Below are 19,266 nucleotides of genomic sequence, written 5' to 3'. Positions count from 1 at the left end.
TCATGAAAAATAAGCAATATGAAATATAAAACTGTACCAAACAGAAAAAGGAATAACAGAACAAGGACACTTCTACTCCTCACTGTCAGTGTCAGGACAGTTGTTATCTTCCTTTTCCTCGGTTTCTTTTGTATTGGCACAATTGGAACAACAACATAAGTCTGTGCCACACAGTCCTGCAGAGAAACAGGAACATCTGCCTGTCTCACAGGCACTCTCTTTGTAGCTGCAGTGTATCACATGCAAAACACTGTCAGGGGCCGGATTTCTTGTCATCCAGGTGACGTGTTCCCATCCTCTATTTGCCTTATATTTGTTTTGAGACAGGACCTCATTATTGCAGCCCAGTTGTTTGCCCTTTTGCAGTGCTGATGGAGGGCATCAGTAGTAGGGGGAATGCATAACTCTGGCAAGGCCGTTGATGCCATACTGAAAGCCTTGTACCTAGCCTCATTTACATTTTCGGCAGCTGGCTGATCATATAGGTGGCATACATACTGGCAATGAAGTGCAAATGTTGACTGCTCCAATTTAAAGTTAGTACCTGAACTTTTAAAAGCCTTAAGGTACTCATCTTTCTGACATGCAACAGAAAATGTCTTTCTTTTACCTTTGCCATAAAAGGCACTTGTGAAGTCACACCGAGAGAATGTGTGAATTCCATTCAAGGCTGAACACACACTGGTTCCGAGAGCTGGTGACATCTTGGTAATGTCAATGATGGGTGTCCTGTTGCCAGTGCCTGTGAAAACATATCAGCTGCATCGCAAATCTGTCTGCAGACTTACAGAAATGACTGCCACATCAGTGTCAGAGCTCTTGATAATGACAGCTTTATGCTCCCGTGCAGCATGTTTTGCATGTAAAAACATCCTTGTGTCACATTCTTCATGATCACACTGCAGGTCTTCAACAACATGAACAGACTGTACACCCTCCATAACAGTCACACAGTGACATTGATCTTTATGTGCGATGTACAAGCAGAGGTTTTTGCCCACTGTTGTAAGGTCTGCATTTTTCTATGCAACATACAGGAATTCGACAAGTGCTTCCTTAGTTGTTCCTTCAGAGATAAACTTTTTCCATTGGCAGTGACACAACGCGTGATGATCCTGTTAAATATCGAACAGTTAAACCTAAACTCAAGGACTAAGGTGTCTGCTTACGGCCCTCGGAAGCAAGGTACAAAATGTCTTGACAAACAGACAACACTTTCAAGGCAATGTTGACATAATGATCCAGTGTTGGCTCCTCAGTGGCGCCTATAATCCAGCTAACTAGATTGTATTGTCCAAGGGGTACAACAGTTTGTGCTTCAGTGACATTCAAATCTTCAGAAGTGGGAGGCCATGGGCAAGACATGCCAGGAGTGTCACTAAGCTGTCTTTTTAAGAACAACGCTGCTGTATATAGTGTCCTTGTGTGGTCTGGTGTCGTTTGGCACTTTGTTGTCCCTTTTTCACTCTCGCTGTCTGTCTGGCTCACCCCACTAGACTGTGTGGTTTCCGCACCTGATGTATAAGGTAGCATGTCCACGAGTGTATCTGTTGAAAGGGTCTCCACAAAAACCAGCTTGCAGACGTTGCGCTTGGTGGGGATGTGAAACACCAGCCGAGGGAAATCACGAGTCAGCCTCTTCTTCAACATATCCTGTCTGCAACACAACAAAACAGTGACAATTAAGAGTCACAGGAGTACCATCAAAAGCAGAAAGTGGTGGAGGTGGTAAAAGACATTACAGGCTAGAACCTATCCGCCATACAGCACATGTAACACCAAAGATGCCCAAGAAAGGCACACAACATCACAAACCACACTACACACACACACACACACACACTACACATCAGCACACTACACACTACACATCAGCTGTTCTCCGTGTTGCCAACTGGTACATTTCTGTGCAAACAGCAAGACTTAAAAACTGTTTCTCCAAACAGGCCTGTCACACACAGTTTTTGTAAAGCTGGCCTTGCACTAGAGCTGGGACGACTAGTCGACATAGTCGACTTATTCGACGTCATAAATTCGTCGACATGAATAATTTGCGTCGATGCGTCGTTTTTTTTTTTTTTTTTTGGTTGAAGTCCCGTTCCAAACAACCCACTAGATGAACTCTCACTCCAGTCCAGCGGTGGCAGTAAATATGCACCAGAGTCGCCAATCGGTGTTAGACGCCTTAGTTTAAAACGGAAGAAGAAGAATTCATAATGATGGCAGCGGCAAGCAGTAGTGGGAGCACTGAACATGGCACTGAAGAGCACATAGCGAAAAAAACACGCACACGGACTTCTAAAGTCTGGGAATTTTTCACCCTCAACGCGACTAATAATGTGGTTATTTGCAGACTATGCAAATTTCAGTCGGCTTACCACAGCAGTACATCAGCGATGCACGAACATCTGAAGAGAAAACACCCTGGAGCTCTGTGTCAGGATGGCAGTAAAACACCGTAAGTTCTGTTGATTTCATTTATGTTAATTTATCAAGCAGTAGCAGTAGTTGCAGTAGGCTAAATGTTGCACACTTGGACACAAGGAATCTTCCAGGCGTGCATTTAGGTTTTAAATCCTTCCTTTACTCGTCAATTATTCTGCAAATACAGAACAGCATACATCAGCACACATTAGCATAACGTGGTTTTAAACACCAACACTTGCACATTAGCCTAACGTGGCTGCCTTCAGCTTACGATGTAGGTCTATTGAATTGACGTCTTTAAACATTCAAGTTTGCTCGCGTGAAACATAAAATGTCCGCTTACACTAGACGCTAGAAACATTAACGCTTACTAGTGTCATATTGCATAAACAAACACATAAATTGCATAAATATGGTCCCGTGTTTGCCTAGTTTAAAGATGTTAGCGCTACCAGTCCCGACATGTTTCTGTTATCTGTTGGCTAACACCGGACGGTGGATTTTATACTCTGCCATTATGTAGTTCTAGTCTACCTGTTGACTGTCGAAATTCCACGATCTAGTAGCAACCAGTTCCAAGTAGTAGCTAAACACGCATTACAAGTTGACAATTTAAATAACATGAATCATTTTTGAAGTTGAGCCTCTGAGATGGCTGTAGTATATCCTACTGTTAGCAAAATGTATCATAATTAATAACAGCAATGATGTGGACGATGCTATATTTTTGATTTGCTGCTGTGAATATTCATGTGCTTTATGTTTTTTGCCTTTACAGGAGTAAGCAAAGCAGTATGGGTGACTTTTTCCATAAAAAGAACCAGGCACCTTGCACACCCCAGGAGGCTAGTGTGTTCACCAACAGCATCGTCTCCATGATTGTGAAGGACATGAGGCCCCTTGCGATTGTGGAAGGTGAAGGCTTCCGTGAAATGGTAAACACTTTCCACTCAGGATACACCCTTCCATCCAGGCGCCACTTTACTGACCTAATGGAAAAGAAGTATGTGGCTACCATGGACAAAGTGAAAAGTGAAGTTAAAAAAAGCCTGTCCAAACTGTCCCTAACAACCGATGCTTGGACCAGTCTGGCCACTGAGGCATATTTAGGTGTCACCTGTCATTTTATAAATGAGAATTGGGAGCTGACCTCGTTTAGCTTAACTACAATGCCGCTTGAGGAGCGCCACACTGCTGAAAATATTGCCTCTTGGGTTGAGATGGTGGCAGATAAATTTGATTTCTCCCTTCGAGATAATGTACTGGCGATTGTACATGATAACGCAGCAAATGTTGTTGCAGCTCTTCGCATCCTAGAGGAGAAACATGGGGTAGCATCACATCGTTGTGCCGGCCATACACTTCAGTTGGTGGTGAATCATGCCTTGAAGAACAACCCCATGATCGACAGGACACTCGGGGCTGCACGGTGTCTTGTGAAGCATTTCAAGAAAAGTGAGCCTGCTAGCAGCAAGCTGAAACAGAAACAAAAACAGTGGGGTACAGCTGAGCATACCCTGCTCCAGGATGTCTCTGTAAGATGGAACAGCTCATACTACATGGTGAGTCGCCTTTTGGAACAACGGTGGCCGGTGGTCGCAACACTTTCGGACCCAGACGTTACACAGCGTGGGAAGCAGTACCTGGATTTGAGGAATGATCAGTGGATCTTGCTAGAGGAACTGGAGCAGGTCCTCAAGCCTTTCGAACAGGCCACTGTTTTTCTCAGTGGAGAGTCCTATGTCACAATATCTGTTTTACCTCCACTGCTGAAGGGTCTCCATATATGTCTACAAAGAAAACCACATACGAGTCTGCTGCTGTGAATTCTTTTCAGATTGCTGCAGACCAAGAGATGCAGGCAAGGTGGGTGTCTGAGTCTGCTTTTACAGAGAATGGAAAAAATGTGGCCATCATTGCTGCTGCCCTTGACCCCCGCTTTCGTAGGTTGAAGTTCCTGTCACCCGAGGATGCTTTGAAGGTACAAGTACAAATTCAGGCTCTGATAATTGATATCAAAAGAGCCAAGCAACAACTGCAAACGATTGAGCAGGAGCACTCGGCCAGTCCCCAGCGAAAGAAGACCTCTATGCTGGACATTCTGCTTGGCTCGGACTCTGAGGGGGAGGGCACCGAGGATATTGGCCAGGAGGACAGTGCTGAGGGTGAATCTGTGAGAAATGAGGTTCTTTTGTATTTTGGGGAGAGTTGCATTCCAAGGGATACAAGCCCACTTCAATGGTGGAAGGAAAATGCAGGGAGGTTCCCCAACCTGGCAGTTCTAGCCAAATCCTACTTGTCTGTGCCTGCAACCTCCACTCCATCAGAACGTCTTTTTTCAGATGCTGGAAATATTGTAACCAAGAAAAGGGCAAGTCTGACGCCGGATCATGTTGACATGTTAACATTCCTCCACTCCAACCGTCAAACTATATCTTGAATTCAACACACACACACACACACACACACACACACACACACACACACACACACACACACACACACACACACACACACACACACACACACACACACACACACACACACACACACACACACACACACACACACACAGAGAGAGAGAGAGAGGAAGAAGATATTCCTCCTGGGTGACATTCATTTATTTGTTAAATGCTGCATCTGGCACCGACACTTTTCAGTTTGCAAAATATAAGTGCTATGTTTGCGCAAAGACAGAGGGAGGAAGGAGTAGTAGAGTTTTTTATTTTTATTTTTTGGAATATTCCTCCTGGGTGACTTATTATTTATTTTGTTAATTTGTGAGATGCTACATTTGGCATCAAATGCGTTATTTTGCAGTTTGCACTTTGCACAAGTGCCATGTTTGGAATAAAGTGGCATGTTTAATAAAAAATAATATATTAACAACACATGTCTTCATATCCATATTGTGTGAAAAGTTGTAATGTGAAATAATCGGTAACTGAAAAAATAATCGGTAGATTAATCGTTAGATTAATCGTAAAATTAGTCGTTAGATTAGTCGTTAGATTAGTCGACTAATCGAAAAAATAATCTCTAGATTAATCGTTTGAAAAATAATCGTTTGGGACAGCTCTAGTGTTTACACCTCTGTCTGTTTACAGGATGTTTGGCGAGAGCGATTGTCCCCTGATTATCCTCATGTACTACAGTTTGTGTGTACTTGTAATTATCTATACCCCCCAGTAACTGCTCCAGGTATAGACACTCCTGTATGGTTGAAGCCAGTGCCATGTATTCTGCCTCGCAGGTGGATAGCACGACTGTAGGCTGTTTTCTAGTCTTCCACGAGACTAGAGAGCTGTTCTGACTAAGGCTCACACAGTATCCTGTAGTACTGCGTCTGTCACTGGTATCAGCCGCCCAGTCAGCATCACTGTAGGCTTGTATACCTAGATTCTCAGTCGTTTCTCCTAAAGCTTAACCCTTTCTCTGCAGTGCCTTTGAGATACCTTAGTACGTGCTTCACAGTGACCCACTGCTCCTCTCTAGGCTCGGCAAAGTGCTGCGATAACCTGCTCACTACAAAACTTAAATCGGGTCTGGTACAAGTAGTCAGGTATATAAGACTGCCTACAGCCTCCCTGTACAACCTGACATCTCCCATCTTTACTGCATCCTCAGTATACTCTAGCTTCTGCTCACAGGGTGTTTCTCTGGTCCTACAATCTTGCATATTAAAACGCTGCAGTATCTTGTTAGTGTACCTTTCCTGTGACATCTTTACCCACCCATCTGATTGACTGAAATCAATACCCAGAAAATGTTCGAGTTTTCCTAAATCTTTCATCTTAAACTTTTCTGCGAGCATCTCTTTCACCTCTTTCAGTCTCTCTTCATTGCTTGCTGCAATGATCAAGTCATCGACCCATGTGATTATGATCACTTTCCCTTCTTTGGATTCTTTGGCATAAACACAGTGGTCGGCTGGGTTTTGTGTGAATCCATCCTCAGTTAGACAATTGTGCAAAACCCTATTCCAATTTCGGCCAGACTGTTTAAGACCGTAAAGGGATTTCTCTAGGTTATAAACTATACCCTCTTTCTCTTCATAACCCTCTGGTGGATTGATGTAGATCTCATAGTCTATGGGAGCGTGCAAGTACGCCGTTTTCACGTCAATTTGGTGCAGGAGTAAATTCTCCTGTGCAGCTTTCTGTAGCACCACCCTTACACTTGTCATGTCTGCCGTGGGTGAAAACGTCTCCCCTTAGTCTACGCCCATTCTCTGGCTGTAACCCTTGGCCACAAACCGTGCTTTGTATTTGTCTCTTCCATCTACATCAGTCTTGATAGCGTAAACCCATCTACCCCCCACTGTTTTCTTGCCTATTGGCAGTGCTGTCGGGGTAAAGGTCTTGTTCTCATTTAAGGACTGGATTTCCTCATCCATGGCTTTTACCCATTCTTTGGAGTTAGCTGACCTCATTGCCTCTCCAAATGTCTGTGGAATGCCACACACCATTCTACAGGAGTAGTCTACTGTGATATTAACCGCATCACTAACACGGTTTTCAGTTATGAAGTCATCCAAGTGACTCGGCTTCCTTCTCTCTCTGATCGGATACCTTCTACTCTCTGGCTCACCACTTGTCACACTCTGTTGTGTTTGATTATGGTCAGTAGACCTCGCATCTGTACCTGGAGTATCACTATGTGCACTTCTAGTCCGTACACTTGACTCTGGAGCATTTTCTGTACTCGTACCGACCTCCTGCGTGGTTTCACTAGACCTGGGTCTCACACTGTCATAGCCATCATTTGGATCTGGCTCACCTGTCTGTGTTTGTTTCTCCACAGCTGACTTGCTCACAAACTTCACTAGTCTGTGTTTTTGTACTTTGTTTGTATCTGGATGATACACCAAATACGCTGGGCTGTTCTTGTCGTGTCCCACAAAATGCCCCTGATCACATCTGGAATCGAGTTTCCCTTTGTTCTGTTTGTACGTGTAACATACAGATCCAAACTTTTGCATTTTGGATATATTGGGCTTTTTGTCTGTTAACAGCTCATAAGGAGTCTGCCCTGTACGCCTGTTAAAACATCTGTTCCGCACCATTGCTGCTGTTTGTACGGCATAGGGCCATAGCTGCTTTGGTAGCGCACTTTCAACTATCATGCACCTACCCATCTCAAAAAGAGTATGCCAACCTCTCTCTGCTGTTCCGTTCTGGTGTGGGGAATACGGAGCTGACGTTTGATGTCTGATCTTGTTTTTCCTTAACACTGTTTGGAAATCATTGCACGTGAACTCTGTTCCGTTGTCGGATCTGATGCACCTCACTTTCCCATAAGGGGATATGTCTGCTAAGAACTTTTCTGTAGCCTGCACTGTGTCACTTTTCTTCTTTAGAAAATATACAAACACTGCGCTCGAGTAATCATCAGTAAATGACTGCACATATTTGTAACCATCTCGCTACGGGACAGGCAAGATCTGTGTGTACCATCTGTAAGGGAGCCTTTGCTCTGGTATCAGGATCCCTATTTCTGGTTTGGGCAAACTTTCCCTGAATACACACCTCACACTCTTGTTCGGGCCTACCCGTTTTGCCTTTGATCTGCATACCTACAACAACATTCTGCAACTTAAGAATATCATCATAGTTACAGTGGCCTAATATCTCATGCCATGTCTGTATGTCGTGACATGCATTACACTTATCATTAGATTCAGTTTCAGTATGCAAATAATACAGCTTTCCATACACATGAATGTTAAATCTGGTACCGTCTCTGGTTATCAGGACATCTTTATCTTCTTTAAAGACAACCGTAGCTCCCCTCGTAGTCGCCGCCTTCACTGAGAAGATGCTCTGGGGATATGACGGTACAAACAAAGCGTCTCTCAGCATCGCCTTGCCTCGCTGTCCTCTGCTGTCGATGAGGAAAACCTCAGCATTTCCCCTCCGCTGAGCAATCCTGCTGCACTGGGTGCCGTCAGCCATCCTCCTCTTACGCTCATTCACAGAACTACAAAGTAAAACAAGACATTAGCAATAAGCCAACTGCATTTCTTAAAATACTCTGATAACAAATGAGACGGGAAACTAAAAATATCACGATTATGTAAAAGTAGAAAATTCATGTTTTTATTTTGAAAAGTAAAAAGTTGAAAATAAAAATTATTAATTTACTACGTTGGTGTTGCAGTGTTGCAGTGTTGCAGTGTTGCAATAGTCCTTCACCAGGGGGTGCTGCAGCACCCTCAGCAACCCCTACTTCCAGCGTCCCTGCCGTCAGGTGACGCTCAAAAAACCCACACACGAATGCACAAAAATCCATGCACAGAAAGCCGGTTGTGTATGCAGGTTCAGCGGTTTGGAACGGAATACAAATATGTGTGGATCAAAAATACACATGTTAAACTTTTTTCTGTATTTGGATTTTATGTATCTGAAACGGAACACATTTGTGTGTGCATTGAAAAACATTTGTTTGGATCCTGAAATACAAGTGTGAATCCTTCTGTGTGCATTTGTGTATTATATCGAGACTAATCTGACCCAAAACCCTTGGTTTTGCGGTGTGCGTATATCCTATGCATTACGGTAAGAGCGTGAAGGAACAGATTTCAAAATAAAGCTGGTGAATGTAATAATAACAATAATAATAATAATAATAATAAATCAGACTAAATGAATAAATATTAAATAATAAATGAAATAATTGCAAATAGCTACCGCCTGCAAACTGTATTTCAGAGAACATTTGAATTCTAATAAGTCAAATTTAATAATAAGGAATACATTTTCAAAGTCCAATCTGACATCAAAATGACAGACCAAGTGTCACATGTATGTCTGCCTATACAGCAAATTATGTAGTGTGAAATAGTGTCGATTTTTCAGTGTCAATTATTTTGAGTGTATAAGTGTTGATTTGGGTTTTGTGTTAACACTTGCAGTACTGAAAAAGCTCTACGGTCGGTGTTCTTTAAGGGAGTTGATTGCAAGCAATCCAGTTGGACAGTGGCGGGCCGTGCATTTCACACCTAGGCCTTCAGTGATATCCTACACAGTCCTACCTGAATTAACTTGAATTTGAACGCCATGGCTCTAGAAACTATACATTTAGACAGCCGGGCGTTGCATCACATTAACATAGTCAAGTACAACAGAGTTATATTAATATTTCTGAAGCATTTATAATCAATACATCAGCATTTACAGTTAACTTAATTAATCAGATTATCTGACAAACCGCTCCTTGACACCTGTGTCTGTCACATAACGCAGGACAAGTGCCAGCTGTGCTACATTACCCACATCTGACGTCTCGTCCACCATAACAGCGACAAAGGGTGCTTTTTTAATCTTCATTTTGATCTCTTCTCCCATCACTTCAGCAATAGCATTAATCAGGTCGTTTTGTATTTTGCCTGACGTCCCAGTAAACATGTTGTTTGTGTACAGGTGGTAATGCAAATCTGTGTTGTTCTCAGCAAGAAAAGAAAGAAGCTCCACGTAGTTTCCTCTGTTTCTGGACTCGGCGCTTTCATCGTGTCCCATAAATGAAAGTTCCTGTTTACCGATCAGTTGCAAATACCAGGCATTCCCGGCAGTACAATTTGCAGTGCCTCTCGGAGGCTGTGAGCCAGGGGTACCGCTCGTAGTTTCCCTGCTGTGCTAGGCTCGCTAGCGTTGGAGTTGGTCGTTCCCTTTTCAAGATGTGTAGCTTTACTAGAAAAGTTCGTTTTGAAAATGGCGTTGTAATTATATCTTCGACCAAATTGATCTCTTCTCCTCCTTCAGCCATTGTGGGTTGAAAAAAATAGCTTGTAGAAATCTACACAAATTAGCTCGCTCAAGTTCTAGTTCTGTTTGCTAGCTTTGCCCATAGACTGTATGGCTCTGCCTACTGCCTAGCTCTGCCTCTCAATAGTGCGTATCCAATCAGAAGATGTGCACGTGCTAACGTTAGCGTACGCCTGCTAGCTGGCCCGTTGTCGCCACCTCGAAATCTGATTGGTTAACGCCACAGTTTTGTTTGCGTTCACTTTAAGCTACAGGCGCCCGCACTGTTGATTCTGAAGGCCTAAGGGCAGATTTCTTTGACCCTAGCAACACATTATGGCTGAAATATGATTGGATAAAAGCTCTAACATAAAGGCCAGCCCTCCAAATCTCGTTCTGAGGCTGGAAGCAGCGCAGCCAAGACGAACGCTATAAAATGAAGAGAATAGACTATGGGGAATAATTTAATACGTAGGGCTGACCTCAAATAATCGATTAATCGTTGGTCGACCAAAAAAAATACTTGTCGACCAAATTCCATTGGTCGATTGGTCGCAGGGGAAAAAAGCCGCGTCTCGTCAAAGGGCTTCCGGGACTTTTAATTTGAAGGGCGTGACAAGAAAGACGTTAAACGGTTTTGATTTGTTTGACAAGGACAGCATCGACTTATTTGGCTATCATGTCTGGAAGGAGCTCTAAGATATGGGAGCATTTCGAAAAGGATAGAGATGACCCAAAGAGGGTTATATGCCAAATTTGCAGAAAAACATTTGCCTATCATTCGTCCACGACGAACATGATTTACCACCTCAAGAATGTAAGTAGCTTAGCCTACTAGCCTAGCTATCCTATGCGATGAAGTTAATGCAATTAGGCCTATTATAAATATATATAAATTATAAATAATACATTGAATTAATAAATAATGAATTAAGTACATTTAGTTTTGTCGCTAGTATTGGTAAGGCTAAATTATCCAGCTCACTGGTTAACTTATTATTTAAATCTCTACAGGCGCATCCACTTTATTGCAATCTAGCCCCCTCCACCTCCACGTCATCCTCATCATCCTCCTCATCCTCCTCATCATTAACGCAGCAGAAGCTCACAATGAAAGCCCCTCTGTCTGAAAAAAGGAAGAGAGACATAACTGACAAAATAGCTGACTTCATAGCGCTGGACATGCGACCTGTGAATATCGTCAGTGGTGAGGGATTTAAAGATCTAATTAATTGCCTCGAGCCCGGATACAGCCTGCCAAAACGTGAAACAGTGATGCACGCGATTACAAACAAATACAGCACAATAAAACAAACACTCCAGGGCAAGATCGATAACTGCAAAGCACTCAGCTTCACAACAGATGCATGGACATCTAACCAGATGGAAAGTTACATGACGGTCACAGCGCATTTTATTTCGGATAACTGGCAACTGCATTCATTCGTGCTGGAAACGAAAGAGTTGGGAGTGAGCCACACAGCTGTCAACATAGCAGAGCGACTCAGCGAAGTCATGGCAGACTTTAAAATCCCCGCGGAAAAAAGGGTCGCTCTTGTACATGACAATGCCGCGAACATGGTGCTGTGCGCCCATCAGTTAGCGCGTAACCCGTCCTGGGGTAACGTCCAAGGAGTTCGTTGCGCAGGGCACACTTTGCAGCTGTGCATCAATGCGGCTCTTAAAAAAGATCCCATTTGCCGTGTCATAGCAGCTGCCAGACGTCTTGTTGGACATTTTAAGAAAAGTGCCAAGGCTACAGCGGCTCTCACTGAAAAACAAACACAACAGAACGTGGTTGAACACAAACTCATCCAGGATGTCTCCACGAGATGGAACTCCACTCACTGCATGTTGGAGCGCCTTCTGGAACAGAGGTGGCCGGTCACCGCTGTACTTTCCGACCCCGTTACCACACACAGATCTGACCGCGATTTGGATCTCACCACGGTCCAATGGAGGATAACAGAAGACATAGTGTCGGTGTTGAAGCCGATGGTCACACTTACAGAGTTGCTTTCACAAGATCTTAATGCATCTCTCTCTGCCACGCTGCCCATGCTCATAAACATGAAAAGACGTCACCTGTTGCTGCGCGAGGATGACAGCGCGGCCGTGACAGCACTGAAGAAAACACTTGGTGAGGAAATTGACAAGAGGTGGGAGCTAAACAAGGAGCTGCAGTCCAGCATTTACATCAAAGCTGCTGTCTTGGACCCACGCTTTAAAAGCTTATCGTTTATGGAGGAAGAGAAACGCAACCAGGCATACACTACGGTGTTGGATTTAGCTGAGAGTCTATCTCCAGCAGAAGAGCCTGCCCAGACACAGCACGCCAGTGGGGACGACAACGAACCCGGGCCTGTACCACAGAAGAAAACAAAAAAGAATGAAAAGCAGGACGAAATATCCATGCTGATGGGTACAGATGAGGAGCTGCAGACAGAAGAACAGAACAATGAAATGAAATGGTACTTGGAGGATAAAACAAAAGTTGAGTCGGGACCGCTAGCATGGTGGCAAAAAAACGAGGAGCGTTACCCGAAGCTGGCCAGAGCAGCCATGCGTATTCACTCCATCCCATCCACGTCCACACCATCGGAGCGCATCTTCTCTAAGGCCGGCTTCATTGTTAGCAAGACGCGGAGTTCACTTCTCCCTGACAATGTGGACAAATTGGTCTTCCTTTCTCACAATTTGAGAAAACTCAGAGCCGAGGACAAATCACTGTGAGCTTCAGGTTTTTTATGCAAGTCTACCTCGTTGGTCTGTTAATCTGCACTGTCTGTTTCAAATTAGGCCTATTTATTAGTTTAGGGCTATTCATGTTTGCCTATTTTACAGCAATCATATTTTTTTTCGTTATGTACATTTCCAAAAGAAACGAAAATAATAATATGTTTTTTTTTTTAATTAGTTTAAGGCTGTATTATTATTTTTGGTTTTGTTGAATTGTTGCATCATCATTCAGTACGTGTGTGGCGCCTGTTTAAAATAAATAATCAGAATGTTCAAACTCCGTCTGTCTTTCTGCGAACGTCGGGTTTTTTTCTCACTCTCCGACTGAGAGAAGAACTTGTGTAGGCTATAGGCCTAGTGTTTAGATGAACCAGGAAACATTTTGTTAGTAGTCACACAAGGTTACTCCCGGCGTTAGTGGTAAATGTGAATAGATGCGGTAGCCGGGCATTAAAGGTAAAACTTCACAGATGTGTATCCCGGTCAAAATTGTAAAAAAAAAAAAAAAAAAAAAAAAAAAAATTGGGGGGGGGGGGGGGGGGGGCGATTAGTCGATTAGTCGGAGTAAATGACGACCACTGGTCGACCAACAAAATCCTTGGTCGGGGACAGCCCTATTAATACGTATTTGTGGAAAAAATATATCAAAATTTAATTTATATTCTGATGATGTTTAGGCCAGCAGAGAAGGCCTTGCTGGCCCTGACGGCCCACCACTGCAGTTGGAGTTAGTTACACTTCCGGTTTTAGTACGCCTTTTTTTCGTACCCATACCTGCCTCCCTTTGTTGCTGCACTTGGGTCCTATTTCCCCAAACCCTGACAGAACGAACTGCCCAAAGATGGACCCAGCAGCTGAGCTACATGAGGTGAAATACAGATTAATTTGCCTAAGAATTGGTCTCGATATGCCTCAAGTATAGAGGAGAGGCAGTGTATCTTGGCCATGGCGCACCAAGAAGTGACGTCAAGGTGTGACGTCAAGGCCCTGGTTAAGGGGCTCATTTCCGGATTGGGAAAAGTCTTTATAGGTGATTATGAGAACATACCTGATTCCTGGCCTGCTAGCTCCAGGCATGCTAGCCCTCGGGCCGTTCCCAACGAAGCTCCTCTTGTGGACCCCTTTTTGGGATCCCGCCTGGCCTTTGGTGGCCCGCGGAGCATTCAACAGGCTCAAAAGGGACGCAAGGCCAGGCTTGCAGCTAAGCCTCCATTAGCCAAGGCCCCTGCAGCCAAGTCTCTTGCAGTCAAGTCTCCTGCAGCCAAGCCCCCTGCAGCCAAGCCCCCTGCAGCCACGCTTCCGGCTCAAGTTTTGGCCCTAGCAGCCGCGTTCCCGGCTGCAGTGCCGGCCCTAGCAGCCATGTTTCCAGGCCAAGCCCTGGCCGCTATGCTCCCAGCTGCAGTCCGGCTCACTCCACCCACTGCTGTGCTGTCGGCGGCCCGGCTGACTCCGGCCCCGCCTTTCCTGTCGGCGGCCCGGCCGACTCCGGCCCCGCCTTTCCTGTCGGCGGCCCGGCCGACTCCGGCACCTGCTGTGCTGTCGGCGGCCCGGCCGACTCCGGCCCCGCCTTTCCTGTCGGCGGCCCGGCCGACTCCGGCCCCGCCTTTCCTGTCGGCGGCCCGGCCGACTCCAGCCCCTGCTGTACTGTCGGCAGCCCGGCCGACTCCGGCCTGGCCTGTCCTGTCGACTCCGGCCTCTCCGGCCGTGCCGACACCGGCCTCGCCTTTCCTCTTGGCTCCGTTCTCGCCTGTCCGGTCGACTCCGGCCTCGACTCCAGCCTTGCCTGTCTAGTTGACTCCGGCCTTGACTTTGGCCTCGGCTCCAGCCTCGACTCCAGCCTTGCATGTCCAGTCGACCTCACCTTCACCTGTCCAGTCAACCCAAGCTTCTCCTATCCAGTCGACTCCAGCATCACCTCTATCCTCACCTGTCGAGTCGACTCCAGCCTCGCCTCCAGCCTCGCCTGTCCAGTCGACCCCAGCTTCGCCTGTCCAGTTGGGGGTCCCACTGATACCTGTTCCGTCAGGGGTCCCGCCGACATCTGTTCTTGTTCTGTTGGGGAACCCGCCGTCACCTGTTCTGCCGGGGGTCCCGCCAACTCCTCATCCCGTCAAGTCGCTGTTCCCTCCGACACCTGTTCCGTTGGTAGTCCCACCGAACCATGACCCTGTCCAGTCGGGGGCCCGGCCGAACCATGTCCCTGTCCGGTCGGGGGCCCGGCCGAACCATGTCCCTGTCCTGTCGGGGGTCCCGCCGACTCAAGTTCATGTCCCGTTAACTCAAGCTCATGTCCCGCCGACTCTAGTTCATGTCCCGTCGACTGAAGCTCATGTCCCGCCGACTCTAGTTCATGCCCCGTCAGTGGTGCTGCCGGCCCCTGCACCTGCCTCTTCCGGGGTCCTGCTGACACCATTACCACCCGGGTTCCCGCCAAAGCCATGTCCTGCCTCTTCGGGGGTCCCGCTGATGCCAGTACCAACTGGGGTCCCGCCGACAACAGCTCATGTCCCGTCGGGGGTCCCGCCGACTGGTGCACCAGTCTCCTCGGTGGCCCTGCCGCCTCCTGCTCCAGGTGCTCCTTACTTTCCTCCAGAGGCGTCTCGCCGTCCTACAGCCCGTCGTCCAGAGGCGTCTCGCCGTCCTACAACCCGTCGTCCAGAGGCGTCTCGCCGTCCTCCAGCCCGTCCTACAGCCCGTCCTCCAGAGGCGTCTTGCCGCCTTCCAGGCTGTCCCCCGGAGCTGTCTCGTTGCCTTCCAGACCGTCCTCCACAGCTGTCTCGCTGCCTTCCAGGCCGTCCTCCGGAGGTTTCTCGCCGCCCTCTGGAGCTGTCTCGCCGCCTTCCAGGCCGCCCTCCGGAGCTGTCTCGCCGCCTTCCAGGCCGCCCTCCGGAGCCGTCTCACCGCCTTCCAGGCCGCCCTCCGGAGCCGTCTCGCCGCCTTCCAGGCCGTCCTCCGGAGCTGTCTCGCCGCCTTCCAGGCCGCCCTCCGGAGCTGTCTCGCCGCCTTCCAGGCCGCCCTCCGGAGCTGTCTCGCCGCCTTCCAGGCCGCCCTCCGGAGCCGTCTCGCCACCTTCCAGGCCGCCCTCCGGAGCTGTCTCGCCGCCCTCCAGAGCTATTCCACTGTCCTCCAGGTCGCCCTCCAGAGTTCCCTCACCATGGTCTACGCCCTTGCCTCCGCCCCTGTCTCCGCCCATGTCTCCGGCCTCCGGAGTTCCCTCACCGTGGCCTCCGCCCATGTCTCCGGCCTCTGGAGTTCCCTTGCCACAAGGCCTGTCCGTGCTTTGTCTCGTCCTCTGCCTTGCCCCCGGGTCGTCCGGCCGAGACACCCTTCTCATCCTCTGCCTTGCCCCCGGGTCGTCCGCCTGTTATTAAACACATATAAAACATATAATTTATTCCACAGATCTTTTCCAGGATATTTTAAGTCTTACTTTCGTCGTGGTAAAAAGAGGTGTTTGACTGCCGCCAAGCACCTTGTTAAGACCAGCATTAAGACAACGGCTCTACATTTTTATCTGTTGCCAAAGAATATATCCCACACACCGTTGCCAACTGAGGAGCTTGAACTCCTCCAGGCAGGCATGGGAAGACAAACCCTGACTCTTCCTGAAGATGGTGTTCATGCAGAGGTACAGTTTGTCAGTCCATTTGTTTGACTTATCATTGAAGTTATTTATTGTACTTCAGTCCGAGTATTGTCACCATCAATTATCCTCTTTCTTTCTCTCTCTCCTTCTCTTCCACTCTCTTTCTACTTTTTGTTAAGCAAGATTTCAAGGCTCCTGGCTGACACATTTCCAAAAATGGAGGGTCTATGTGGAGGATGGCTCTTGCATAAGGCTACAGGTTTGTGGGATTTAGTTTTGTTGGGTTTTCATGTTACTGTTTATCACATCTCACTCTCCCATTTATTGTTGGTGTACATTAACCCATATGAGGTATTGATTACTTGCCTTTGAGCATTAGAGATGACAGACTGACAAAACATTTTCTCTCTCTTTCTCTCAATTAAGGTGGCAGTGGTAGACGAAAGCTCACTGTCATTCCACCAGAAGCAGAGGGGTATTCTGTCAAAGCTCTGCGAGCTATGTCAGCAGGTGGCAAAGCCACTTTTTTACATTGTACCACTTCAGGAGACATTGGACACCTCTCCACTACCTCCTGACTCGCATTGCTTTTCAAAAATGCCAAAGACGACATGTTTCCAGTGTAATGAAGTGATGCCTTTGCAGATGCTTGCAGTACACATTAGGACATGCAATGGAAAACTATCCTCTGATGAGACTGTTGATGAGGTGAGAGCAAATTGTTTTTGTATTTGGTCAACTGCCTTTAGAAAAAGAAAATATATAAAAAATATTAATTGTTTATTGAAATAAATAAATGTTTTGTTAATCTGCAGTCCTCTGATGAATTATGTATCGTGGAGAACGATACCAAGGTAAATACAGCACACAACTAAACTCCACAATCACTTTAGTGCCCTTTACACTAGTGTTTCAGCTGTTTGTAACATGGAACATATTTCTTTCCAACTTTAGGTGGTGTGTCCAATCTGCACCAAAGAATTCCCAGAGGGTGAAATCACAGTCCATGCTAGCCTATGTGGAGACCGGTGATCTGCCTTATTCTGCTCTTTGTATCATAAACATTGTATTTTATAGATGTACCACCTGAAGAATGTCTGTAGGCTTACATATGCAGTGTTTTGTATTTTAAACTGCATATTGTTTGTGCAGCTTGTCAGGGACTCCTGCAGCAGATAACAATAGTCCAACTACATCTGCTCCACCTCCAGTATGCAAACCAAAAAGGTATGTTTCATTAAGATGACCTTTGCATGAGTTGATATCAAATACAGAATAAATGATGAGCTCCATCACACAATCCATATGCTTTCGTGTCTCCCCAAAAGCTAGCACCCAAAGTTCCTTTTTCAGGCTTTAAATTTATACTACAGCTTTTTTCACATAACATTAAATTAGATAGTGTTAGCAACCTACCAAGATGGCTAGTTCACAAGCTAATAATGTACAGACAAACATAAAAACATAATTTCATAAACCTTCACAAGACACAGTATACTACTAAATTAAAAACGACTTGCATGTGGCCTTACTGTGACATTTTGGTGTTGCTGTTCATTTGTCTGTTGTGTCAGCTGGGATTGCTAGAAAAGGATGAGTCAAACTTTCCTTATTCACACAACAGCCGATGTCTCGAGATAAGAATAAATATGATGTTAATCCTACAGCCCTATAATATAGACAACTAACAAGGTATTTCTGAAATATGATTCAATAATAACAATAAAAATGCTAAATTCCAACAATTCGACATGAAACTAGCGCTAAAATTATGCTACGGGTTGTTAGCTGTTAGCTTAAACTAGCCATAGGCTATAGCGATGTTGCCGGCTAGCAACTAATTCTTATCGGAAACGATCAAAAACAATAACATGAAATCATAAAAAAAAAACTAGAAATGTATAACTCACCTGACGCTGTGGCATATTATTTTCTTCATTAGATTCTGCCATCATATCCTATGATAGTCATGGATGTCAGTAGCCTCATGTCAATCGAAAATCCCTCTTTCAGTATCTCAGATGGAAGATATGATTGGAGACGAGACAGCCAATCAGAATGAACCTTCTCGAGTTCTCCGATTGGTTGGTTTTGTGGCACATTCGTAACGCTGTGCCAACTTGAGCGAACTCGCAGGCAAACTTGAGCGCACACAGGGTGGAGAGGTTGAGCGAGAGCGAGAGCGAGAGCGGGAGCGAGAGAGAGAGAGCGCGTGCAGCTGTCTGCTCGCACACAGAGCAAGATTTTGTGAGGGCTTGAGAGAAAAATTCGCTTCAAAACAAAAATGTTGTGCTTGCAAAATATATTTTCCTGTGCTCAAAATGTACAATTGCGCGCTCAATAAGATTTGATATGCTTAAAATTTGTCATTGTGTGCTCAGGATAGAGGGTCATAAATAACGCCGAGGCACAAAAATAACGCCATACCACTCATGTGGCTCCTCAGTACATATGGAATTTTAATTGTGTGGGTTTTTTTGCGCATATGTATCCAGGTTGAAAAAGGGTTAACGACACACAAGTTCCAGGCCAATCGTTACACAGAGTTTTCGACACAGAAGTGCTTTAGCCAATCAGGGGTTCTACTGCACTCGCGATGTGACAGGGAAGGGAGAGATCTGCTTCTGAACGGCGAAAAATAAAACTCAGATAAAACCGTAATAACTCAATACAAAGTTGTCAAATCAAAACGGTAATACTTTGCAGTTGTATATGTGTGTGAGGGCCTGTTCACGGAAAGCTGGCCACCAACACAGAAGGACTTCTGAGTTG

At 45.9% G+C, this 19,266-nt stretch overlaps 1 protein-coding gene and 1 long non-coding RNA gene across 2 annotated transcripts; one reads left to right on the top strand and one right to left on the bottom strand.

Annotated features, from left to right (window-relative positions):
- Window positions 1-1,006: 1,006 nt before the first annotated feature.
- Window positions 1,007-18,074, bottom strand: LOC134867628 (uncharacterized). The gene is made up of 3 exons (XR_010166154.1): window positions 18,015-18,074; window positions 8,165-8,406; window positions 1,007-1,657 (listed from the first exon to the last, which is right to left on the bottom strand). It is a non-coding gene; the product is annotated as an uncharacterized LOC134867628 (long non-coding RNA).
- Window positions 2,082-4,913, top strand: LOC134867620 (E3 SUMO-protein ligase ZBED1-like). Its single transcript, XM_063888336.1, has 2 exons — window positions 2,082-2,458; window positions 3,206-4,913. Exons 1-2 carry the CDS (start codon window positions 2,217-2,219, stop codon window positions 4,251-4,253), a joined length of 1,290 nt encoding a protein of 429 aa, XP_063744406.1. The 5' UTR covers window positions 2,082-2,216; the 3' UTR covers window positions 4,254-4,913.
- Window positions 18,075-19,266: the final 1,192 nt, after the last annotated feature.

Source organism: Eleginops maclovinus, chromosome 7 (genome assembly GCF_036324505.1).
Source record: "Eleginops maclovinus isolate JMC-PN-2008 ecotype Puerto Natales chromosome 7, JC_Emac_rtc_rv5, whole genome shotgun sequence".
NCBI lineage: Eukaryota > Metazoa > Chordata > Actinopteri > Perciformes > Eleginopidae > Eleginops > Eleginops maclovinus.
The sequence above is the reverse complement of the archived record's forward strand: the minus strand, read 5'-3'. Positions and strand labels throughout refer to the sequence as shown.